Consider the following 27,106-nt stretch of genomic DNA (forward strand, 5'->3'; position numbering starts at 1 on the left):
TTCAGCTTTTTATGGCTTGCTCTACATTAATTAATCAAAACATGAGTCAATTTGTCCACAGTAGTCTACACATTGTGTAAAGCAAGTAAACTTTGTCAGGCATGTTGGTTCCGTTCCGCGCGAGCCATTTCCTTCAACTTGTTATCGCGCTACGCTCGCCGCAGTCTGGTTTCTGAACGCTTACAGGCAGAACGCTTGTCGTCTTTGCCATTAAAATCGTAATAAAAATAAAGTTGGAAATATTGCGCGCGCTATTAATCATTTTAAATCTGGAGTGTCGCATTGTTTTAAAAATAAATAATTCCAATTACGAAATCAATACGATAGTTTTTTGTTTTAAAAAAGTGCTCTTAAATGCTGTTTTTTTTTTCTTGGACGTTATAATGTTATAGTTTGTTTTTAATAATAAATAAATAATATTTAAAGTAATCTGAATAATAAAGTGGTGCATTAAACTCTGTGATGTAAAAATGTCTGCGTTACTGAAGAACGTAACTAATTGCATCTGGCACGCCTTCGATTCCTTGCAAAACAACGATTTGGTGCACAAGTCAAAATTAAAGGTGCGTATAAACAATTTATTAATCACATGACTATTCAATATTTAGCTCAAAATAATGAAAAAGAGTAGGTGTCAACCTACCGCCTATCTACGTAGATGTTTTTCTATGAGGTAGATCAAGGAATAGGGAATATTTACGTCTAATCAAAACGTCAAGTTTTCCAGTCAGTCGAAGTTTTTCATAACACATACCTAGTCAGTAACAAAAGTCGCAATCCCGGTAAAAGGATATTTGTATCGTTTATGTACCAAGAAGCTTTACAAACGTGTAATCTATGTTTATTCGCGTATTAATTGATACTTAAGTAGGTATAATATAGTAAGCTTAAATTCAATATTAAGAATGAGAAGGTCTGTTTTCGGTCTGTTACGCTTTTTCAGCTCAACGTTGAACCGATTTTCATCAAATGTGGTGATAATTAACGACCGGGAGTGAAATATAGACCAACTAGGCTTTTTCTTTACACTGTCGTTCTGAAACTCGTTTTAACTATTTCGTAAAGTATCTTTATCCAATAGCTATAACTATTTTAACAGATTTTTTGTCTATCAATATACCTACTTACATAAAACTCCGTTACTGAGTGACTGACTGATCGACAACACACAGCTGAAACTACTCGTCCTAAAAACATGTAAATTGGTATGAAGATAACTTACAATGTGTAGAGGAACACTAAGAGAGGATATTTGGAAATTTCCAATCGAAAGTGAAAATCCACGCGGGCAAAGCCGCAGGCGGAAGACTAGCCCTGTTTATAAAGAAAAAAATACTTCATTCATATTTATACGTGAGCCTAGCTGGTCAGCTAGTAAGTATTTTATGACAAAACCTAGGTAGGTAATACAAAATGCATGTTTAGCATACACACGTAGAGTATGTTTTACATATCGTCACGTTTTTACGCAGCCTCTTACAAAAATGTTTAGCTAAACGGTCCTAGTTGATTGTTATTACTTACGATGAATCACTGTTCCCCAACAAGTTATTTATAGAATCGCAATATAAACTTTACGTCTACTGACTATTGTATTATTTCTTTTAGTTTTCCCTTATTGGTTCTTCTTGCCATAAATGGAGTTTTAGAATTGGGAAATCGTTAAATTCTTAAAAATAGTGAAGTTTATTACATTTTTTCATACTGCGTCCACTATCGGCATCGAAAAGAAAATAATTATTCGACATTCTTACATGTAACTGCACATTATTAGAAGCTATGCCTTAGGGATGTTGACTGTTGGATTGTTCTTCAAAAATGATGTAGCATAGTGAGAAAATAGGTCTTCAATAAACTTCTTCATTCACAACTTTACTATATCTGAGTTCTGACTTACTTCGAGAAGATTTTCAAGGTGAAAATCTACAATATTTACCCAAAACAAGCATTATCAACGGACATTTTAGCTCTTATCTACTATCTTACGGATCAACAGAGATAATGCCACGTTTTAGCCTATATTATGTTTGTTTATCTGCTGAATTTATTGTTGTAGTACCATTTAGTAGTAATTTTATAATTTTAGCATAAAGATAACAAACAATACATAAATTATATCACGCCTGAAGGTTTCGGCAAAGGTGTATGTATGTGGCGGCCAATTGCCATTTACCAAAGACGTTACCAAACTCTGGGTTAATATAACAAATCTACTAAGTTCTAAATGCGAAATTCGGAACGCCTGTTAGACTTTCAAACATCACTAATCCTATATTGATGAATTTTACGAAGTTGAATACCTGAAATTAAAGTAGGAATGAAATTTATATTGTCACTGTGGATAAAAACCGGACATAAAATATGGTCAGTAACAAAAAAGTATGATGCACTATTTCGTGGTAAGTTCATCAACCTTCTAAGAGGAAGACACTTTGCGGTACATTATCTTACCCGCGTGAAGTCCTTTGCAAATACTTTGTATAGGTGCGTTACTTTATCTAAGTGAAGCCACGTGACTAACACACATTTAGCCGCTAAGCCCGCATATACACATTCTACTACTCACTTAAGCCAAGCCTAGTCGATCGTTCATTGAATAAACTTAACTTTACATTCGGAAATCGCTGGATTCGTTTGAAGAGACATAAATGATAATAATCCTGAATGGACGCGATGTAGAGAAGTAGCCTTATCATAGTAGCAGTCATGTGAAAGTCCACTATCAATCCAGCCACTTCCAAGTTTAGCCAGAACAAACGGGCTGTTATCTTAATTTACAACAACCGGGACCAACTTTTTACGTGCCGTCCGAAGCAAGGAGACGGCCATCTATAGAATGTCCGAGGTAAGGTTGCTTAACCCACTTGACCGTTCAACGACCAGTGAGTGTAACTAGTTATGTTTGATTCTTTCCTACTGCCTGACACTACTCAGACGGTGTCGTATCTCCTCCCTTCCATTTGGGTCGGCATCTACTTTATTAGAGTGGCAGCTAGTATGTAAACTATGTATGAAACGTGACCCTAAGCATATACTAAGTAAATATGTGGTTAGCATACGCCGGGTCAAGGGTATCGCCGACACCCTGGTCGCGATACTAGATTATTTTCCACTACATAAATGTTTGACCTCGGACTTATGCAAACTGGGATTATGGGGCTTTATGACTTAGGTGTTTTGCAGTAAAAAACTAATGAACTTCTCTTATCGTGCCACAGATCTGCTTCTTGATTAAGATTCATATTTGAATCAGAAAGAAGTAATCTAAATAAATTGATATTTGACTAGCTGATTTGTGCGGCTCCGCTCGCGTAAAATGTGCAATATTGTTTCAAATATTTGAGGGGTAGGTTTATTAAAGAAGTAGTCCATATTTATTTTTTCCAGGGCTCCTACTATCTACGTGCTTAACGATATCAAAATCGGTTCAGTGGTTTAGCCGCGAGCGTAACGGACTAAAATATGGACGTGTAATTTACCGCCAGTCCGGAAGTTAGGACCAACGAGAAGAGCTGGCAAGGAATTTTAGCCTGCCCTTTTTAATCGCCTTGTCATTTTAGTACCTTCTCTTATTAGTTTCTTGTTAGCTTGAAAGCATTGTTTGCCACATCTTCATTAGTTTAAATCTTATCATTTTATACACCAACGAACAAAACTTCGTGGCTGTAGTATGGAATTAAAATATCATAACAAAAATCTATTTCCAAAAACTTAAACCACTCCTTTTTCTACGTTCCTTTTTACCGGCGGCGGCGCGGCGTTCCGTGCCAATACGTCTTGGCATGTATCCCAGTCTGCTAGTAGGACATGCATTCCTGTACTTGTACTTAACTATTGTCTTTATGCACAGCCATTCAGCAGGAGTCTACACTGGACAATACGAATGAAAACGTGACCAGTGACCAATTTATAGTCCGCTGTGCTTATTAAGTATTTTTAGTTAACCATTGATTAAACTCGGTATAGGCATGTTACAGTGCAAAACTATAGAGGAGACCTTTGCTAGGCTGATAATAAAAAAAGGCTACGACCAGCTCTGAGTGAATCTAGAATTTTGGATGTGTTTTTCAAACAAATCTATTTTTCCCATCTATACTAATATTATAAAGCTGAAGAGTTTGTTTGTTTGTTTGTTTGAACGCGCTAATCTCAGGAACTACTGGTCGGATTCGAAAAATTCTTTCAGTGTTAGATAGCCCATTTATCAAGGAAGGTTATAGGCTACATATCATCACGCTACGACCAATAGGAGCAGAGTACCAGTAAAAAATGTAACAAAAACGGGGAAAATTTTGACCCATTCTCTCTTATGTGACGCTAGCGAAGTTGCGCGGGTCAGCTAGTCTATACTAATATTATAAAACTGAAGAGTTTGTTTGTTTGTTTGTATAATTTATTCTATATAACATTACGCTACGGTCATTAGGAGCGGAGTAGCAACGAAAAATGTTACAAAAACGAGGAAAACTTTGACCCATTCTCTTAGGTGGCAAGCGAAGCTGCGCTGGTCAGCTAGTTGTTCATATTTTAGGTAGACCATAGAATCATGTTGGCCGGGTTATTTCATCTTTTCACTTAGAAAAAAGATGTTCCTCAGTTATTCAGGCTGGCAAATTTCTTTGTTATACCTGTTCTTGACCGATTAAGCCTTGAATCTAAAACATCATTGTAACCATTCTTAAAAGCTTAATATTGTAAAATTTTATCTCTTTAATATCATGCTAAATACTTTTGAAATCATAGTCAAATCGGTCATCTTAAGCCTGCGTGGGAGTTACAAATAATAACATATCATTATTGAAATAGAAATGTGATTATGGTAAATCAATTACGAAAACTGAGAGATTATAGTGTTACACGAAACAAAACAATCAAAATTGATTTACATTGAACTTCCAAACTTAGCAATGATTAATGAGAATATGCGCCTACGCGGCTATTGTCTAAAATGGTTTATATTTTGTAATTGATAAAGAGCCGACTTTAGGCTGCCTGTCCTCCGACGAGGAGAGTACTGTGGCGATATAGCAAACTGAATTGCATAAAAACTCCACTTTGTTATTTTCGCAATTTTATTGGTAACCAGAATACCGCTCCCGCTTCTATCGGGTTCAATTTAATTGATAGATGGCATTTACTAGACGAAGTATTGTACATTACTTGCTTGTTTCTGCGACATAAAATGTCTTTTATAAAATTTTAATAAGTATTGCCTTTAACGGCGGCATGTTTGTATTACAATTAGTTATGTAATCGAGACTTAACATTTATGTAGACATTTATATAATGCATCAACCTGCATAGCTCTACGCTACATTCCTATGTATAAATATATCTACACTCATAAATAATCTGTATACTTATGTATGAAGAAAGATTATTTCCTTAGAACTAAAAACTAATGTGATTGGGTGCAACAATTCCAAGGGTATATTTGTGTCCAAGTGTATCCAGTTGCCAAAACTGATAACTCTTTAGTTAAAATTGATATAACGTTAATGTCCAGTTACAAAAAAACATTCAGCATTAAATTGCCTTATTACGAAACGTAATATATACATTTAACTGCTACCAACATCCGTCATAATTACACAAAAAAACGTGATTTAAAGTTCATGCAGTCTTATCTCAGCGCAGTTAAACAAGTGTGAAAATATTTAACACGCCATTTTCTTGTCACCGGTCCGGTTCAAAACGGTCAAAGAGATAATTGACATGAATAAGTGTCATTATAGGAGTTGCTTTCACCGAGCGCGAATTTCAAGAATGTAAAAACAAAATACACTTAATTAAGCACAGTATTGCTTAAGAATATGACGCAATATATTTTTGTACTGTCGACTCTGGCTAGGCTTTTATAGGGGAACTATAAAACTGGATTACGGAAGTCGCGAAAAATTTGGCTTTCATGCCAATATGAAAAGCCAATGACCTGAAATCTAGGTCAGAGCAAGGCTCCAGACATAATAAAATGTCTAGTAGATACCTATTTCGTGAACGTTTTGTTACGCAAGCCAAGATCTTTTCTTCTGTATTATTTATATCATAAGAGATAGAATCGTTTTAAGTTAGATAGAGCCTCTTGGAAAATTAATTATTACAAGAATAAGAACGTCGATTATCATATTATTATGTAGCCTCTCTATATAGCCTCTTTATATTCAATCTCAAAGTTCAAACCTCTGCAGATTTTTTTTAAAAAACCTATAGGTATGTAAACTCGCGTCCTTACCGTACTTTTCCCCAACCCTGAACAAAAAATCGCAAAATAAAAAAGTACGACGGAAGTCGCCTCGTAATCGTATCAGAGTGCCTTTCGCTCATAAAACAGAATATAAAAGCGACTCGACAATAAAATCGTATTAGTGAACACGTCTTGCGGTGCCTGAATCAATTTATCACTTTGCGAAGATAATAAAAACTTATTGAATTATTTACGCAGACATTATCATGGGTCGACAATAGGACAATAAGAGCGTATCTATTCTAATATTTGATATTTACACGACTTCCGCAACACTTGTACACGTGCGTGGCATTAATATGTATATTTCTATGAATGGTATGACAATACATAATATGCGTACCTAAGTAGCAACTATACTTAAGTAGATTTTTTTGAAAAACAATGTTCTTCCCTGGGCTACTTGTATATTTCACCGGTATGTTAACTGATGAAAATATAATTCAGTTCTTACTAGTCATGAAACTAGAACAGTTAGAAGAGTCACTATAGTATTTAAAATATTATTTTAATTTAGATTTGACAAACAATTTACAACTGACTTGTCCAATAAATTTATTTTATAACCGCTATATGGTAAGTCAAAAGATGAATTAATTTTTTTAACTCGATACCTCCCTTAAGCCCTTGGCATTTCAAAGGGCAAACCTCCCTAAAACAAAATGATTTTCACCCAATATTAGATTATTAACCTTATTTTAACTTACATGTTCGTCGAAGCTACCAATTTATGCTCGAATTGATCTTCTCAAAATTAACCTTTAGGTACCGTTGTTCACGTTTAGGTATGCTTATTTATAGAACCGGTAACTAATTTGAATTGACGACACGAGCAAGCAATATATAATTAATTTAGTTCATTATAGATGTCTAAAAGGTATATAAACAATATGATATTATTTCATTAATTAAGTAACAAAATTAGCGACAAAACATCTACAAAGTTCAAGGATTGCAAGTTCAATTCCTACAAATATGAACAGTTTTACAATGATTATCGTAGTTTCAGGATAAATCGTTTTATTCTATTAAACACGTGTATTTGTTATCGTTATTACTGTTAGCTCACGTCCCACTTGCTGCCTACGGTTCCCTGACCTTTCAGTCTATAGCTAAACTAGAACAACCTTTTTTGTTTGTCTAGCCACATCTTCAAACCTAAACTTGTCTAACTCAATGTGTGCCAACAATTTTTAAATAACAAGACATTTAAAGCTTACGTGGTGGATTCAAAACCTAAGCCATATCTCGTACAAGAGGGACAGTCTTCCAGCAGTAAAGAGTAATGGGTTAAATCATAACGTTTTTCTTAAACCTATTACCTAACTCTAGCTACTAAATCAGAACGTGATATTATAAAGCATTTTCGCAAAAGTTGCACTCGCTACTAAAATGTCGCAAGTCGTCCAGTTATGTTCACACATCGTTTATGGCAACGAACGACATTCCCCGACGATTGCCGATGACAGCCGAACACATAGGGGTGGCAAATGTAGAAACACACTCGTACATATTGAGAGGTTTTTTTTATTATCCCTATTCTGTCCCACTGCTCTCCCCCAAACGAGGGAGGGTTTAAGCCTTGAGTCCACCACGCTGGCCAAGTGCGGGTTGGGGACTTTGCATGCCCTCAATAAGTGCATTAAACAAATTTTAGGCATGCAAGGATGTTTTTCTTCACCGTTAGAGCAAGTTGCGTGGGAGGTGGCAACTTATACCACATAGAAGTTTTTATTCACAAATATACCGAATCGCAGTTATAGTTTATTCAGTTATATAAAGCCAACACCTAAGTTTCGTGCTTTGGAAAGCACGTAAAATGTCCGTACCGGTTGCTATCAATTACCTAGATAACAGTTGTCAAATCATGTCATTGGTGGCTTAAAAAACAAACGCTAGGTTGACGCCTCACCATACGGTGAATGAATACATGATTAAATTTAATAGACTTATGGATCAGGCATTTATTACACAACACAGGAGGTCTCAAGCCCAATAATTACAGACATAAGTGATTTTAACGTAAACGCTTATAATTGTATACTTTTATACAAATTTCCACATTATGAATATCTGTCAGCATTGTTTACTTACGAAACTTGTCATAATAAATAATTACTTATAATTATATGCAATATAAACAGAATGGATATTAAATTCACATTATAACGTGCAATCACGAGGCAGCCCTGACATGATCGCTGAAAATGTCAAGCGTGACTGCTACTACTTTCACGCGAAAATTGACATTTAAATTAATAGAGCGAAAGGAGCTTTTCTATTATAAGGCTTTGGAACAACGTGGTCTGAAATAAACAGGTTGAAATGAACCCTACAAAATTTCTTAAGCTGGTTACATCTTTAAGTATGTTTCAACAATTTTAAGTCGATAGATGCTAATCTATTAAAGTAGTTTTACGGTATAAAACGCTTATCTACTTCAAATATAACCTAATATATTACATTAACTGATTGAGCCAGTATGTGAAATGCCATTAAAGCGAGTGCGCTTACGTCATCACTGGACTTTTTATAATGAATGAGCCTTAGTAGGGCTCTTCCTACTGGTAATCCAACTATCTCTACATCCTTTTAATGTGATATTACGCGCTATCAACTCCTAGTCAACGTGTGTGAACAACAATCCAATAGTCAGAAAACTACAAAATAATGATCACGATCCCAATACAGGCATATAGAGTAGGTAGTCGAAGCGCTCTACGGCAATGAACAGTTATTGCATGTTAATTAGTACCATTACTCTATTAGTACTCACTGACTACGAGGTTCTCCGTGTTCCCTACTTGTGTTATTAGCTAAATAGTCACGAACTACCGACCTGACCCGAATTATGTATAGCTAATATTATGTATTGCACAATGACTTAAGCCCATACTTAGTTTTCTTATTTTTTACAACTCCCGCACTAAGAATTTCTCTTGCGTCGCGGGGACTTTTACGAACATACAACAAGAAAATACAACCATACTACAATAGAAATAACATACATTATTTTTGGATCGCACAAACTATTGTTACGGGTGGGAAACAAACCCTCTCAACACACTGGTAGTGGTGTGGTTACGACCTTAACCACTCGTCTAATATTATAAAAGTAGCTTCCAAAATGGTGACAGGTTTTTTCTGTTTCCGGAGATTACACTCTGCATTAAATTGGCAATTATGAAGCTGAACTTCCTCAGTGTATAATAAAAATAAAAACTTAGTGTATAACTGCAGCGGATTACAACGATCTAGTCTGAAGTCATCGCTTGTTATATTAGAGTAGGTCACGACTTATCATCTATTCATATGCAAAAATAGCAACAGCGACCGCACAATACTATATGCTGTATTTATTGAAATTAAACAAAAATATCGCTACATAGTATTCAAGAATATACATAAATATCGAGCTGAAAACTCAATTGTGAGACACTTATTCTACACATATTGAACTAACAATAGATTGTATTAATGAATTGACACGAAGGACTAGGTAATAACTATTAGGTAGTATTACTAAATTCAACATTATACTGTATGTCTATGCAAATTCGCCGCAAAGATAACAAAGTAAAACATTGTTCCAACAGCTTAACACAATATCATCAATAACAAAACCACATATGTATATTAAATCACTGAAGATACCATACTCAATCGAGGAGCATGATAAATTAGCCAATTTAAAACTTTAAACCACTAATAAAGAAACTTATGTATAAATTAAACCATTTACATACATATATTGGACACGATCTTAACGAAGGTTACGTCCGGGTGGCCATATTAGACCCTAAATGAGAACAGCTGTCCGTGTTATTCACATTTTGACCCTGGCGTGACCCTACCCGCCTATGACCGATGGCCATAATGCAGTCATTGTTGAAACATTCGTGTAAAAATATTCTACAATATTATTTCAATGTAAAGCTTTGCTTTTTCTTTGTTTTTTTATCTTTGCTATGAGTAAATACGACTGCCTCCGTGGCGCAGTGGTTTAGGTCACCACGCCGCTGCCATTACGTCGGGAGGTCGTGGGTTCGATTCGAGCACGGGACCATTAATGTCCCACGACCCCCCGACGTATAATCGAACAAATAATAATTATTTGTGCGATCCAAAACTATGTGTTTCGGGTCTGGATCTGATTTGTGTCCGTTGTTTGTAAAAAGTCCCCGCGACAAAAGGCCAATTCTAAGTGCGAGAGTTGTCTTTTATAAAAAAAGAAAGATAAGTACACTTAAGGTACAGTTTCTTTCTATACCTTTCCTTGCCATGATAAATAACAGGGATATAGAGCAAAAATTAATACACATAATTAACCACAGAATCTTCGTTCCTACGTGAGTAATTGATTCAAGTTCAATGATCTGTAGTTACTTCTTAACAAGTGTACGCCTATCATGACGTGGGTCCATTGCGTAGGCAAGGGAAAATACAATGGGCCTTTTTGAAACAGTCATATGACGACTTTGATTTATCATGACCACAATCTGTTACATCATTCATAAGCTTGCATATGCATTTGCATTATGCTAATAGTCCTAATAAGCTTTACGAGAGATATGACGATAGGTTAGACCTGCGCAGGAGCGTCTATCGACTTGTTTTATTAAGTTGTAGGTACTTATAGACTTACTAAAATAATATAAAGCTGAAGAGTTTTTTTAAACGCACTTAATCTCAGAAACTACTGGATCCAATTGAAAAAAAATGTGTTGTATATCCACTTATTGGATAGAGCTACATTCTACATAACATCACGATATGACTATTATGAGTGAAGTAGCAATAAAAAAGTTTTTAAGCTGGAATTGCGGTCGAGAAACAAAACGATTAATTGTCTTAATTTACACTATCATTTGACCGATATGTGTATTAACTCACTATATTACCACAATCTCGAAACCACAGCGATAATTCAATCACCTACAAAACAATTCTACTATAAACTTCCTCTCGCATCAATTTCATAATCCAATCTTCAACGCAATGATTTTGATTAGTTACGCTAAATAATAAAATCAAAGTAGTGTAGGCGTAAGGTTATACAACCTATTTGTATATGTATTTTCTATTGGTATACTATGCACACATATACAGTGTCTAATGCTGGCTATACACGATAAATTTTGCTGTAAAATTTGCTAAAGATAGTGTTTAAAGAGACGATTTCCCTACTACTAACGACAGTATCGACTATCGAAAAGCGGGTGAATTTCGACAATATTTTTATAAAATCTGATCAGTGCCTTGAGCGGTTGCCGTGCCTTACCAGACCACAGAAACTATGAAAAATCAGTGAAAACATAGTGTATGTAAAATTTAGTTAACATATAAATAGGTAAAAATTGCCTTGCCAATCTCTACTAATATTATAAAGCTGAAGAGTTTGTTTGTTTGTTTGAACGCGCTTATCTCAGGAACTACTGGTGCGAATCGAAGGATTTAGAAGATTTATTTTACTGTTGGATAGCCTATATAGGAAGGCTATCATCACGCTACGACTAGTAGGAGCAGAGTACCAGTGAAAAATGTTACAAAAACGGGGAAAATTATGACCTATTCTCTCTTATAGCTAATATAATAAACATAACGTGATCCAGTTTTCAAAATCAAAATTTGCATACAGTATACTAAACGGAATACAACGAAACTGGCACTACAGTTTTCTTACAAATCTGGGTCAAATGTCCCGGCAGAATGATATTACAGACATCTTGATCGTATATAGCCAGCATATGACACTATGACAGCATAGTATCAAATATATACCTTTACTATGTGTGTGTAATAGTAGTGAATCATACGATTACGGAACGTTTAGCGCGATAATGAGTGCTAGTTCTAAAGCATTGCCTATTCGCACTTTAATGATTAACCATGAGCAGAAATACATCATGTGACTTTATGTAGTCCTATGTTATAAATACTCACGTCTAGCAGCCAGTTTCTTCATCAAAAGTAACAACCAAAGTAAAATAAAAATTATTTCTACTTTGCTGTTACTTTTGATAAAAAATGTGACTGTTAGATGGATACATTTCTCAATCGTATGCTTCGAAATAAGTGCATTATTTTAATGTAAGTGTTAACAGAAACAAATACAATTCGCTTTCGTCGTCACTCATAAAGAGCTCCTGCCTTGTCGCCTGTTAATAAAGTAACAGTTCAAATAACATTAAAACCAATACATAAAATAGAAAAATAAACATTGAAATCCAACAACTGAAATGAATAATAAAACAAAAGAATGTAACTCAATATTAGCAGACTAATCGTATTCCTTGAAAGAGAAATAGAATGTAACAACATAAACGGATAGAATAACAAAACTTATAATAATATGAGTCATCGTTATCGGCGGATATTGAACTGCGTGGGGAACTGGGGAACGCTTCATCACGCTCCATACTTGTACAGTGCATGCAGTGCTCTAAATAAGACGCATTGTCATTTGTCTTGCATACAATACAGCTGTTACGATAATACCTAAATTATAGAGTCGTCGTATGCGCTATTTAGCATTTATGTTGTGACTTATGTAAAATGTACATAGAAATACTATTATGTGCCCTTAAATGGCACAATAGTTGCGTATTTACTTACTGCCGTTTATCGAGTTGCAGAATTATTCCCTTTATATGTTATTCCGATGTTTGAAGTAATTTTTGCCTTGCGTAAAATTTCAGTAAAATATTTTCAGTAATCTTTGTGTTACAGTAATTAAAAATGATTTGTTTTCAGCTAGTTTCATGGGCATTTGTAAACAGACTGATGAATCGTAGAAACGATTTTCCTATTTAGTTGGCCTATCGCTTCGTCAAAAATGATGAAACCTAGATGATTCTGATACCACTATCAAAATTATTATTCCTGTGAAACTAGAACAGTGACTCATAGTTGATATCTTCCGGGTATGTAACCGAATATCTTCAGAGCTAATGTCAATCACAGTAGTCAGCATTTGACAAAAACAGCATACAATTCACGCCTCTATGTCATATGACACCTTACTATCTGTTCTCAAGGCTTTGAGGCATGTATGTGTTATAACAATCGTTTGTGCTAATGACTTTTATAATTCCTTGCTGCTAAAGGAGAATGTCTTTTCAGAGGTGCTAGGATTACATTCTACCACGAAGACTACGCTGACCAACTACGAGGGTCTTTCATTCTTTTAACAACAGTTTATATGACACTCTGACATGTAGAGATTTTCTCTAGGACTTTCCTTACAATGATACCTTCAATATTTTGAATCTTCAACATCTTGCGTGGCAAGCCATTCTCGATAAAAAATATAGTTGTACCTACTTATATCATATTCTTTCTTTTACAGGTGCTAACAGCGAACATCGGGACTCTACTAGACCTCTACGGTGTAGAGAAAGGCCTGGACCACTTCCGATCTTCCCAAGAACTGACCTTCGACGAGTTCCGCTACTACCTCCAGCACGAGGTCTTCAGTTCTCTACCTAAGACCATCACATTGCCTATTGTTAGAGAATATGAGAAGAAAATCAGTGAGGTATGTGTACCGCGCCTGACATCTCTCTGGTCGTTTCGGTTATCCATCCCACCGGGCTATGAGAGTGAAGGAATAGCGAGTGTACCTGTGTATTGTGTTGTGCACGCACTTGGACACTATAAACAAAGTCGTGTAACGTTGGCTAGTTTCTATTCAAGTGACCGCTGTAGGTGGTATCATGTATGAACTTGTAATAAAATCTCTTTGGCTTCAAGAATCACAAATGAGTTCACGGTTCATTAGGCCTCTTTCAGTGAGCTCGTGAGGTACCCAAATATCGAGCTTTTTTGTGTAGAGAAAAGTTTTTATTACAAGTTCATACATACTATAATGCGAAAAGATTTTTTCCCCGACGATTGCGAAAAAAGTTTGAAAATAGTGCCTACCTCTTTAGTTTCAGAGTTCACTAAAGTCAGCAACGACTGGTTCTATTTTCAAACTTAGTAAAGCGCTACCTTTTTTTTCAATGGGGATTTCTAGAAAAGAAAATTTCTAGCTATTCCATCAACCTTGTCTTTGCCTAACAATCCTATGGGAACACGGCATATCGATTGTATGTTTGTATGCTCATACTAAGTACAATTCCAGGAGTTTGGTTATGTTCTCAGTATTTGGGAATAACCACCGATAATAATCGTAATGACTAAACGGTATGACTGTTGCATGCATAGGATGAATTAGTGGATGTCTAATTATATTTATATTGTTATCTTCCAATGACACATTAGAGATTATGGCTACAACTTCCTGTCATGACGGTACATGAATGCAAAAAGCAAACTAATCAGAAAACAATGCAGTTAATATAAACTAAAGCATAAACTTATACGAGTACGTAATTGTAGGAAAAAAATAATTCACGATTCTCAAAACTATTTATTTTTTGTAGAAAATACTTGTGTTGGGTCCTCCTTAGCTACGAGTCAATGTAGTGTATTGCTCAATGCGCATTGCCATGACTAAGTATCTATGAAACTAGCGCCGCCCGTGATTTTGTCCACATTAACTTTACTTTTCCCGTTTTCACATTATTATTACTGCATAACTCTCATTAGTCCTAGCGTAATGCCCTAAAGCCGGCCTTCCTGAATAAATGGTCTATTCATCTCAAAAATATTTTTTCAATTTCATCCAGTAGGTAGTTCTTGCGTTAAGCACGTCCGAACAAACAAACTCTTCAGCTTCATGTTATTATATTATTAAAGAGACACACGTAAACCCAAACTATCAAAAAATAGCACTATTATGTAAAACTTCCCAGACTATATTCAGATTGCGTGACAAGTTTGCCGACAAAATTGAGGCGTTGTGCCGTACCTCAATTAGTTGGTCGCCATAAGGGTAAGAAAACACTGAACAGTGAACACTTATAGACTACATTACTTCTTATCTACGTTATAGCAATGTGCTCTAGGCCTTGAATAGTTTTTAGTTGACTCAACTGACATTTACCAGTCAGTTGTAATAGTTAGTCATTTATGTAGCAATTTAGATGAATTGCTTCAACACGCCGTCCACGTCAGCTAAGTTAAAAATATTTTACATATTTTAAATACTTCACAAAACTAAAATGCTCACTTTAATTTATTACCAATATTGACGGCCTCCGTGGCGCAGTGGTTACGGTGCCACGCCACTACCAGTGCGTCGGGAGTTCGTGGGTTCGATTCCTAAGCGGAAAAAATATTTGTGCGATCCACAAAGAGTTGTATTGGGTCTGGTTGTACTTTGTGTCCGTTGTTTGTATGTTTGTAAAAGTCCCCGCGATACAAGAGCAAGTTCTTAGTGCGGGTGTTGTCCTTCAAAAAAAAACCGAAGTGTACTACGTTATATTTTTTAAATACCCATGTTTATAATAGATATATTATTGTTTGAAAAGACAAATAGGCAGCAGTAATTCAAGTATATTTGCCTTATTTACATTAACAACAGTCATTACGGAAAGTCTAAATTCTAACAAATAAGGAAAACCGCTTTACATGTTTAACATTAATTAAGTACGAGTTCTGCGTTTATCTCAGATTCTGATAACATCTTACTCATCAATCTTAGAACTTGACGTCCCTTGCATAAAACACTAGATAATGCCATCTTCAAAGAAACCCTGCTACCCTGTGGTTACTAAAATGTAGTTATCTATCTACTCAAAAAAAAATTCAAGTAACTTTTTTTTGGCGTGATGTTCGAGCCTGGACATTAAATTCCAAAGACTTAATAGGAAGCCTTGCTTGCCTGGATCTCGGCTAGCGTAGGTATACAATATTCTGAATTTTGAATATCAATGACCCGTCGCGTCGGTAGCAGCTGACGGGGGCCTGTTTGATGCCGCTTCTTTTTAGAAAATACACGTAATTTTTAAGTCTAGATAGGCTATTCTTGCCAAGGTTCTCTACCAAGTTGACGCAATCTAAGATCGTAGTAAAAATAATTCTAAAAGGAAGTATTGCTAATTTGTCGTTCATTGTTCATTAGAACACAATTTGCGTATAGCATTGCGATACGGTGACCGTTCTTGTTAAAAATGCCTCGAATGATACGTGCAACAGCGGATTTCCACTCGGTCGACTGTTATGAATACTGAAGATTGTAGTAGGAATTGCATAACGTAATTCAAACTTTGACCTTTTTAAACGTTTTTCACGGCTTCAACGTCTGAACCAAAAAAAATCACTAATTAAATAACTTTATTTAAATCATAGAGTTTGTCATTTTATAGATTTGAGGGACAACGATGATTTGCTAACGAATAGCCATCGAGTTAGGTAAAAAACTAAATAATTGACCACGTTTTCGAAAAATAGTGGTAGATTCAGTAATTGTAACGAAGATAAGTGTTCATATTTGACCTAAATTAATAAATGGTTCGATTTCGATTTAGAAGTTATTTGTCAAATGTTAAATTAATTGACGCGAAGGTAATAATACACAATAGGTATATCCATTATACAGGATTCGGAATCGACCTCCCGACCCATGTAATAACTTTTCACGGTCTAAAGTTATTTGGCACATCTCCAAAATCCAGACAAAACGATAAACTTTGGGATAATCGTATTTTGGCTCTACTAACACTCTAAAGAAAGTTAAAAACCGTTACGCTATGGCTCCACAACAAAGCTTATATGTCTTTAATTTTCGATTATTACCTGATATTTTTAGTTCATTGCTTATATGAATAAAGCCAAAAGATACCTATCTAAACTATTCTTCAGAATAGACCAGTATTGTAATCACAACAAACATTAGTGAACAGTCTAGAAGCTCTTCAACGAAGCCACGGTATTGATTTCCACTAAAGACGTCTGGAGCGTGATATATAGCGTACAAGTCCGGCTGTTTACATAAAATACCCTCCCTGTCCCATCCCCTACTTCGCTTCCCTTAGAACTAATGTAAATTGATTGTGACCAAATGAAGAACTGTATTAAATTGTACTTATCTCCTACCCGCTATTCCGTCTACTTTATATCGCATGTTATGTCACGAACAAAACCACGGGCAAATCGTCGTTTAAGTTATATTACCACGTAAGTCTTTTCTTGCAACTTTTCAGGAGAGACAAATATTAATTTCGTGTTTAGATTCTCTAGCCAATGACATCAAAATGTCAAAACTGCCAAAAACTACTTACGTGTTTACATTTCTTGCTAGTAGTTCATTCGTTTCGACATGGTTGAGTAACAAAACATCTTTCCAAACATGCAAAACTTTCGCATTCATAACATTAGTATAGATATTTCCAAATGATCTTGAGATGTCGTTGTAAAATGTAACAGGATTTTTCATGCCTCGTTTATTCTATTTCGAGTTTGCTAAGCCAATAATCTTTTATTGCATCATACCTGTCTGAGTCGAGACTAAGCTATGTGTATAATCAAATAGATTTAGGTATTTACTTTCGAATGGTTATGCATTTTTTGCGGGAAAAAGTATCACACACTGCTGCTGCGGCTGCATTAGTCAATCAAATGATTAAGAATCGACCAAGTTCAGTGCAACATCCCAAGACGCTAAAGTATTACCTAACAGTGTTTGTCCTATGCGATTTGTATTATTTATTTTATTTATTCATATGTTTGTATTTGTTTCATTTGCTGTAAATCTTCTTGTGCATTAAGATCAGCATCTATCCCCCTTTAGATAGGGGAATTTTAAGTCAAGCAATCTTATCAATCAAAGTGCTTTCTTTCTTTCACTGTATTGTAACACCAAACAAAGTTTACACCCTATATACAAGGGGAGCAGACCCAAATGTCAGAATTATTATTCATGCTGACTGTCCAAGACATCGTCATAGAATTTTACGATACGTCATGAACGTCGCGACTATCCGAGAGCAACGATTTATCTTATTATACACGGCGCCAACTGAACAGAAGTTAGTCACCCAGAAACACTTGAAATGTTGCTTTATTTTTATTTATTTATACAGTCGTGACTGCGGATTTAAATCAGCGATTTATACAGACAAATTTGTCAATTAAAGTAATACGAGAATATTTCTTCGGAAGGTGATTTAACTTGTCTTTATTGTATCATTCTCTCCTGTAGACCGTAGATTCAATAAAATAAATAAGTAAATGTAATAAAATTGTTTTATTACCTAATCAAGACTTAAGAAATCGAAACGAATACTTATCTAATTTCTCTGGTATGGCAAGAAACTCCACGCAGAATTTATTTCTTGGACCTTAAAAGAAAAATACTTTATAGACAACTTAATAGTGTAATTATAGTTACTTACAATAATGCAGACAACTTACTTAAATAAATTATTTCAACCTTACTTCGTTCATCAATAACTTTGTTCAGCTGTACGCGAGTAGATAACAAACCTATCATTTGAGTACAAAGTTGATGCAACTTACACGTGTTGTATCTATGAGTAAAGCCTTTGTTTTAAATTAGGCAATGTTAATTGAAGTTCCAACATGTTTTGATAGCCTATTGAACCTTTTAAACGAACGACCACTTGCGTAAATATCAGAACAAACTTTCTTCACCGCTACTCACCTACTTATAGTCGATACTAATATTATCATCCTCTGTTTTATACAGATAGGGATTTGAATTGGATTACTATGTGCTATTACGTAAATAAAACTCTTTGTCCCGTCCCTTTCCCACGTTAATAAAATTAGGTTCGGTACAACATGCTTTCGTACTTAAAACGTAAAGAGATTTGGCTGATTTTCTACGGACGGCTGGACCAATCCAGTTGGATTGGCGCCAGGCGCAGTCGCCTGGCGCCAATCCTTCTTGAAAATACTTCACAGTCTATTATTTTTTAATACAATAACTTTCAAAATAACGTCTAACATCTAATACCTTTTACCTACACAGGAACTAACGGCTAGGACAAAATGCGCTCAAATGACAAGCATTCCGTGACAATACGCATGTTTACGTTAATTTATACTTAGTAGAGATTATAATTTATAATGGTAGAGTCGGCATGTAGACATAAACTTAACGTACATACCTACTTAGCAATTATTTATTTAGTACAACAGATGAATGGCGGTCGACCTTCAGCAAAGTATTACCTCATTTATGTATCTTGTAAGTACAAACTATGTACTTATAACTAGCGGGTTATTGTCTTGTCTATAGTAATAACATACTGTCTACGAAGCCGCGGTGAGTCATCGCGACCTGCCGCGATCGTTAACAATTAGCTAATGTCGCTAATTACCTAAACATACACAACGATATCATAACAGTAAACATTGTGTACAAAGTACAATATACGTAATTTATGTAAAACAGTTTTCATCGAAAGTGTCTTATTTTTTACCGTCTATAACGATCCCAAGTAAGGTGCAACTATAGCAAAACAATGAACACAAGACCAAATTGTGAGCTACTATTGATTACAATCCGGAAACCTCAATGTCACTTTGCCTGACTCTAAAGTAAACTAGGGATGTCGTACTCATCGTAAGTTATCTGCGTACTTAAAATCAATTAAACTAAGTATCAAAAGTCCACCGTCCAGCTATCATAAGTTGGTTAAGTTTCGTTTGTATAGTTGAGTTACTTTTCGATACATGTCCGTCCACATACGATTTGCCACATACAAACTTGTGTTTCTTGAACGTAACTAAAATGAAATACATAATAATTATATTAGGTCGGGGAAAATGTCTTTTCGTATTATAGTATGTATGAACTTGTAATAAAATCTTTTTGGCTTCAAGAATCACAAATGAGTATACGGTTTATTACGTTTCTTTCAGTGAGCTCGTGAGATACCAAAATATCGAGCTTTTTTATGTAGAGAAAAGATTCTATTACAAGTTCATACATACCATAATGCGAAAAGACTTTTTCCCCGACCTAATATGATACTTAACTTTATTTATCGTGTAGGTCTGCTGGCTGGTATGTCGCAAGAGTCTAGTGTCACGTGACAAGCCTGTCTTCGCCGATGACTCTGTACTCAAGCTGTTCAGGATCTTCTGTCTACTTGGAGACCTGGTACAAGACGCTGATGACACCAATCACTATGTTGTAAGTAATTATTGCTTTACATATAATCTTGATACAAATACTGCAGTGTTCTTAATTGCTGATTGACTGCCTCCGTGGCGCAGTGGTTTAGGTCGCCATGCCGCAACCGTTGAGTCGGGAGGTCGTGGGTTCGATTCCCACACAGAACAATTATTTGTGCGATCCATAAATCATTGTTTCGGGTCTGGTTGTAGTTTGTGTCCGTTGTTTGTATGTTTGTGAAAGTCCCAGCGGTACAAGAGCAATTCTTAATGCGGGAGTGTTCTTACTTCTTACTAAAAAAAAACTTAACAAAGTAGTTCAAACAAACTTAATTAAATCTAAGTATTGTCGGATTCGATTCATTGCTTTCTTACAACTATCCTACATCGAACAAAAAATCTTATTATAATCTTCGAGAATATTATCAAGTAACGAGTGTTGATTCTTTATTTCAATAACTCAATGTCTTCATAAAAATAAATCACAATTTCAAACCATTTAGTAACAAACCGGCTCGCCTATTGTCAAAGAGTCATTAACCTATGTAATAATTAATGAACACTAATAAAAAACTACCGACGGTATACTGTAGGGTACAAAAAACAACAATTAATGATACATTTTATACGTCATTACAATCATCTGCTGACCACATGTTACTCCAACAAACATTACGCATCGGGTTTATTATTCCTTATTACTTTCCTCTAAGGGCCAAAACAAGCCTAGTAATTTAATATTTGTTGGTCTACAAGAGCTGAAATAATATCGATTTTTATTGTTGGTTGCGAAAGAATCGGTGATCAAATTTAATGTCTGTGCTACATTTTTTTTAAATTTCTCGACGTTTGTAGATTTGATTGCAGTTTATTTAGCAGGAAAACAAAAGACGCTTTGTTTATAATCTAGGTGTGATAAGAAACTATTGGCATCCTAAATCCAGATTCAGGAAAGAAATACAGATATTAAGATCTCTTAACAATCGATGCCATTGATCAACAGTGTTATTGGAGTCAGATCACATAGATTCAGTTTTCGGTTCAGCATAGGTAGATTATTGCAGAAACCCAAGCTTTTCTATAACCATGTTCACCGTGTATTGTGTATTAGTGTGTTCACGCAAGGTAACCTAGTCGCATGTATTCAGGACATTTCGCAACTTCCTTAACACCTGTTTGAGAAAGTGATAAACAAACATACTTAGGCATATCGTCATAGCAAGCACTAGGTGGCACACTTTCTTATTGGTGAGCAAAATACAGACATCAAATCAAGCAAACTTCAGTTAGGAAAGTTACGATTATTACTTAGATATGAATGTTCGAAATCTCACCAAAGTGTATCTATCTTAACTTCAAATACTTACAAAGACTTTATACAAGAAACATTTTCTTCCTAGTATACTTACTAGTAGGTACTTACTAACCAGAATAATTATTATGTATGAAGTCCTATAAGAGAATAAAAAACATAATTTAATTATGTATGACCAACCATTTGAATAAACCGCAATCGCTACCACGTGAAGGTATCATCTAAGATTCATATAAATCCTCACAATTTGAGAAACACACGCAGCACTTATAATATATCATTGCAGTACAATATAATAAACTTACTGACGAATACATCTTAGCATTCCTATCTAAAACATCCAAAAAATCATGTTTGTTCAAACACGTGTTTGTATTTTACAGGTGGTTTTGCAACCTTCAGAAGCAGGTATAGTAGCGGAACAACTAGTCCATTGTCTCGGTCTCCGTTGGGACGCAGCCGATTGGGAAGCCCTAGGCACTTCCATAGGGCACTTCAAATGGGCTGCTTTCCTAGCCGTACTAGAAGCGAAGTACTGTGGAGATCAACAACTACACTCTGAAGCTCTGATTGAGGCAGTTGACGAAATATACGATGTTTTCATTGAAGATATTATTAAGAAGGTGATATTTTTATTTGTTTTGTTATACTTTTTTGTTATAAAATTCCAAAAAAAATTCAGTAACCTCCATTCCAGCGCGATTCTGTACAGTCGATACTTTCGAGTATCTTGAACATGACATTTAAAATGTATTGCCAAAGTAATTTCTACAACGTCCGCTAGAGCCGCTGAACCGATTGTCATTCAATTTTTTTCAATAGATAACCGGTTGAGGGTAGGCGATAGTGGTAGAGAATCGCGGTACTGAAACTAAGTCAGTTCTGAATGTCATCCTAAAGAGTCATGTCTACAATTAGACGTCTTTCAGTTTGTTAATATAATGATGAGTTGTAAGTTCTATTACATAGCAAAAGTTCATTCCTTGGGACATATTCTTATGAGTATGGAACCAAGTTTCATCATAAGAATTGAATTAAAAGCCTTACCACCTTAAATCGTTTCAGAGGGTACAATACCAACACTGGAAATAGTAAACGTCGTTAATAAAATTAACAACCATGCTTTTTACATTTTCAGGGCTACCTGTTCAAACGCGGCTACCTACTACCCACCATGCGTGAATACTGGTGTGTACTCCAGCCATGTGCCCTGACGTACTACAAGAGTTCCTCTCAGAAAGAGCAGTGTGGTCGCATCACCATCGACGAGTACTGTTCCGTCGAGGCAGCTGCCGGCGAGGGCAAGATACAGAGGTTCCAGCTCATCACCCCTGACAGGACCTTTGAGTTTGGCACGCAAGATCATAAGTTAGTATACTTTCCAGTCATAAAATAATGTACTGTTTTGGTCAATAATTGCACTTTGATCACATTGGCCAGCTTTATAACCTGACAGCTCTCGAGCAATTCAGGAACCATTCAAAATGTATCAGTAGAGAATCTTTATAATATTTATGTTAAATTCGACGACATCCATGCTGCAGTGCAAAAGGCTACAGCTAAAAGCAGCTAGCTGTAGATGATGAGCCAATTTCATATTGTAAAGAAAAATGTCGGATAACATACAGAATAGATAAAGTGACAACCGAACAACCGTGTAAAACACAGGCTGTGAAACTTGTAATAAAGTTACGAATGTCAATGAATGTCCACAGGAGTCGTCTGCAGTGGATATCGGCGCTGCGGCAGGCGGCGGCCGTGTCGGGCGGCGTGGAGGGCTACCAGCGGCGCGCGCGGGCCGTGCGGCGCGGGGCGGGCGCGCGCCGCGAGCGCGAGGTGCGCGAGACGCGCGCGCGCCTGCAGCACGAGGTCAAGGCGCGCCTGGCCGCCGAGGCACAGGCACAGGTACACCACCAATTTTCTCTTTCTTGCCTTTCTTCCAAACTATGTTGGAGTCGGCTTCCAGTCTCACCGGATGCAGCTGAATTTTACTGCGACTGCCTATCTGACCTCCACAACCCAGTAACCTGGGTTATAACACGATACCCTTCGGTGAGACTGGTTATCAGACTTTCAAGCTTCTATTTTATATACCCTACGGTAAGACTTATTGTCAGTTTCAATCTTCTGACTACTGTTAACTGTTGTGTGTGGAGCCTCAATTAAATAACCAAGTTAATAAAGTTCTTAATACTCTTCAGGAACTAGCAGAACTAGCGCAACAAGATAACAAGAAATTAGAAGAATTAAAAAATGCGCAAGTGGAATTAGAAAGATTACTGCAAGAAGAAACACAAGCTAAAAGAGACGAAGAAATTGTACGAGCATTACAGGCTAGGTAAGAAAAACCTATACTGCTCATGACTTAATTTTCTTTCTTAATGAAACTAACATACGAAATGCCAATAGTAAATCTAAAACTTTTCGTCAACAACACGCATCTCCGGAACGGACTTACTGTGCATGGTTTAGACATTTTTGTAACTATGTCCTTTTTTGGGCAAATATCTTTTTGCCACTCTTTCATTGATTTCTATCGACAGCCATAAACTTGCCAATGAGTACATAACAGTATTCTTTTTTTACATAAGTTTTTTCTTAATCTTATTTCGCCTCTATTACCATTATTAGAACCTAACCTTAGATCCTAGTACGGCGTTAATATAGTGTTTTGTTTTCAGAGTATTAGCAGAAGAATGGGAAAGACGAGAAGAGCTAGAACGACTTCAAGAAGAACAAAACAAAATGTTACAAGAAGAGAGAGTGAAACGACAACAGTTTGAACAACTGCAGGCAGCTAAAGAAAACGAATTTAGAGGTATGTTTCTTAGAAATAATAAAGTTAACCCAATGCTGTACCGCACACAGGTCTCTTTCTGGGACGAGAGAGAGAATAAAAAAGCCTTGAGTGACACTATTTTTCATACAGATATGTTTACAATGAATAACTCATGGCAAGCGAGTATTTTTTCGTATATTTTGTTCCCCATTCTTTTTACAATCAGACATGCAAAAATATGAGAACAGTTTTATTTATCGAAACAAAAAATTGTTTTGTATAGAAATACCACTGGACAGTAACTAAGTTGTACTTACTTCATTGAGTGATGTATTTTATACTTGTACTGTCTAAACCGTGATCTAAACTAATATTCCTTTGATATAACAGAAGCAGAGAAACGTCTAAAAGAACTAGAAGAAGAGAAGCAACGATTGGACGCTGAACTGAAGGCAGCTCAAGACAAGATCTCCAAGACTGAACTCACGGCGCATGCGCTACAGGTGCAACTCAGAGTAAGTATAACTTTGCTTGGACTGCTGTTACAAAGCTCCTGGGGTTAGGTTTTACAATTTACATAAGTCTTTTTGTTAGCATACGTACATCAAATCGCGCCCTTTTTCGGGGTAGGCAGAGACCAAAGGACTAACTAACTTTTCTCAGCAATTACTCCAATTCTGCAGAATCGCCTTGTAGAAGTTTAAAAACAAACCTTAACCTTGTTCAAAAACACAAGGTGAAGACAATCCTTAACCAATCCAAAGAACTGTGGGGATTTGAGTCTAAACTTAGTGAAAACTGACAAAATCCTACATCACAAGAATTCTTTCAAGGTATCATTTAATTCAAAATATGATAGCAGCCCAGTTAAAATTGACTTTGAACAAACCACTTCTGTAATCAACAGAAATTGCTAGAAATGTTTATTAATATATTTATTTTGTTTCTTTCAGGACCTGAACCCAGTACTGCGCAACGGTGAGCGAGCTCGTCGTGCGCTGTCATTCGTGCCGACCACCAAGAGTTCATCCGACACGCTGATCGACGTGCGAGCCATCAGACACCTCAAGATACTCGACGACGAAGACAAATTATGATCTGATTTACAATAACTAACTTAATATTATATCCAAAAGGCAATACCAATATGTTGAAATTGTTCACACTTTGGCGTGACGAACAATTGTGCAGTTTAGTCGGTATATTCCCAGCTGTCTCCTCTAAAATTGTCCCCCGGGGTGACAACTATGAATAAAAGTAGGAAGAAAATTCCCAGTTGTCACCCCGGGGTGACAGCGTAGAGGGGACAACTGGGAATATACCGTTTAGTCTATGTTAAATTGAGATGAACATCGCATGGCTGGTCTTTTATTCCCACATTTTAATAGGGATTTTTTATCCTTTTTTGGTTTTAAATGTGTTGTCGAAATATCTCCCCGCAAATTCATCTATACTAATATTATAAAGCTGAAGAGTTTGTTTGTTTGATTGTTTGTTTGTTTGTTTGAACGCGCTAATCTCAGGAACTACTGGTCCGATTTGAAAAATTATTTCAGTGTTAGATAGCCCATTTATCGAGGAAGGCTATAGGCTATATAACATCACGCTACGGTCATTAGGAGCGGAGTAGCAACGAAAAATGTTACAAAAACGGGGAAAATTTTGACCCATTCTCTTAGGTGACGCAAACAAAGTTGCGCGGGTCAGCTAGTTAATGATATATTTAATTCAGACAGTTTGGTTATTTGTCCGCTATGGTCCACATTTATCTTTGTTTTTTTGCTATGACAACATATATGAAATACGAAACACTACACACAATGGCAACACCAGCTAGAGATGATTCTCATTCGTTTAACAATAAATAAATCGTCACGACTTAGTGGGAATGTGGCTGTAGTTACCTAAATCATCATACAACTTTCTTCCATTAAAGACTTGCAATCATTTGCCGTAAAAATATGCAATTTAAATAACGACAAAAGTTACGGTTAGAAGGTAAACTATGTACCTATCGGTCAGTCAGCAATAGACCTCGAATTGAACGGAAGATAGAATATTGAAATGCATTTTTGTATTCGGCTCGATAGTTAACATTTGATAGAAAATGTAGGTATGGAGAATATGTCAAATTCATTTATATTTATTTGACAAAAAAAATCAGCCCTATTGTTTATTATTTTCCAAGATCTTGAATTGTTGTTACATTTTATATTGTACTACCCTCATTTCGTCGGTAGCAAATTTATTTAAAAAATGCTTGTTATTTAGGAAATATAAATGTATGTATTTGTGTACTGTGTACTTATTCGAAAGAAAAATGTATGATACTGCACTTGGATATTCATGTTTGCTGTTAATTGTATGACATATAAAAAAAATTGAGATAGCAAGACAAAAAAATAACCAAGTCAGATTGCCCACAGACAGAAGGTAGGTTTCTACATTAAGGGCCAATTTCGAAGCTTATGAATAAGTATCAGATAACCTATTTGCTAGATAAAGAGGTGGCAAATTGTCAAAATTATATCAGTTAGTTATTTGATACTTAAATGGTGAAACCGGGCCTTATAGTGCCTAAAATCTAGAGTAATGCTTCCAAAAACAATAGTTTATATACTACAAAAATAATAAAAGTAAAACTATGCAAGCTACTCTTGAATACCTGTATATTGTATATTTATATCAAAACAAGTATATACCGTGTATCAAAAATATAATTGAAATATACGAGACA

At 35.8% G+C, this 27,106-nt stretch overlaps 1 protein-coding gene across 1 annotated transcript; it reads left to right on the top strand.

The window, feature by feature from the left end:
* The first annotated feature begins 145 nt into the window (after nt 1–145).
* Nucleotides 146–27,106, top strand: LOC142977783 (differentially expressed in FDCP 6-like). The gene is made up of 10 exons (XM_076121873.1): nt 146–563; nt 13,593–13,781; nt 20,154–20,294; nt 21,974–22,213; nt 22,729–22,958; nt 23,306–23,495; nt 23,792–23,928; nt 24,272–24,408; nt 24,760–24,884; nt 25,323–27,106. Exons 1-10 carry the CDS (start codon nt 471–473, stop codon nt 25,464–25,466), a joined length of 1,626 nt encoding a protein of 541 aa, XP_075977988.1. The 5' UTR covers nt 146–470; the 3' UTR covers nt 25,467–27,106.

Source organism: Anticarsia gemmatalis, chromosome 13, assembly GCF_050436995.1.
Source record: "Anticarsia gemmatalis isolate Benzon Research Colony breed Stoneville strain chromosome 13, ilAntGemm2 primary, whole genome shotgun sequence".
In the NCBI taxonomy this organism is placed as follows: domain Eukaryota; kingdom Metazoa; phylum Arthropoda; class Insecta; order Lepidoptera; family Erebidae; genus Anticarsia; species Anticarsia gemmatalis.

Excerpts from the sequence above, each read along its gene's own strand:
- LOC142977783 (XM_076121873.1), top strand. The coding sequence starts at position 471 with ATGTCTGCGTTACTGAAGAACGTAACTAATTGCATCTGGCACGCCTTC. Across the intron at positions 23,929-24,271 it reads GTACGAGCATTACAGGCTAG|AGTATTAGCAGAAGAATGGG; the intron begins GTAAGAAAAACC and ends TTTTGTTTTCAG. Across the intron at positions 24,409-24,759 it reads TAAAGAAAACGAATTTAGAG|AAGCAGAGAAACGTCTAAAA; the intron begins GTATGTTTCTTA and ends TTGATATAACAG.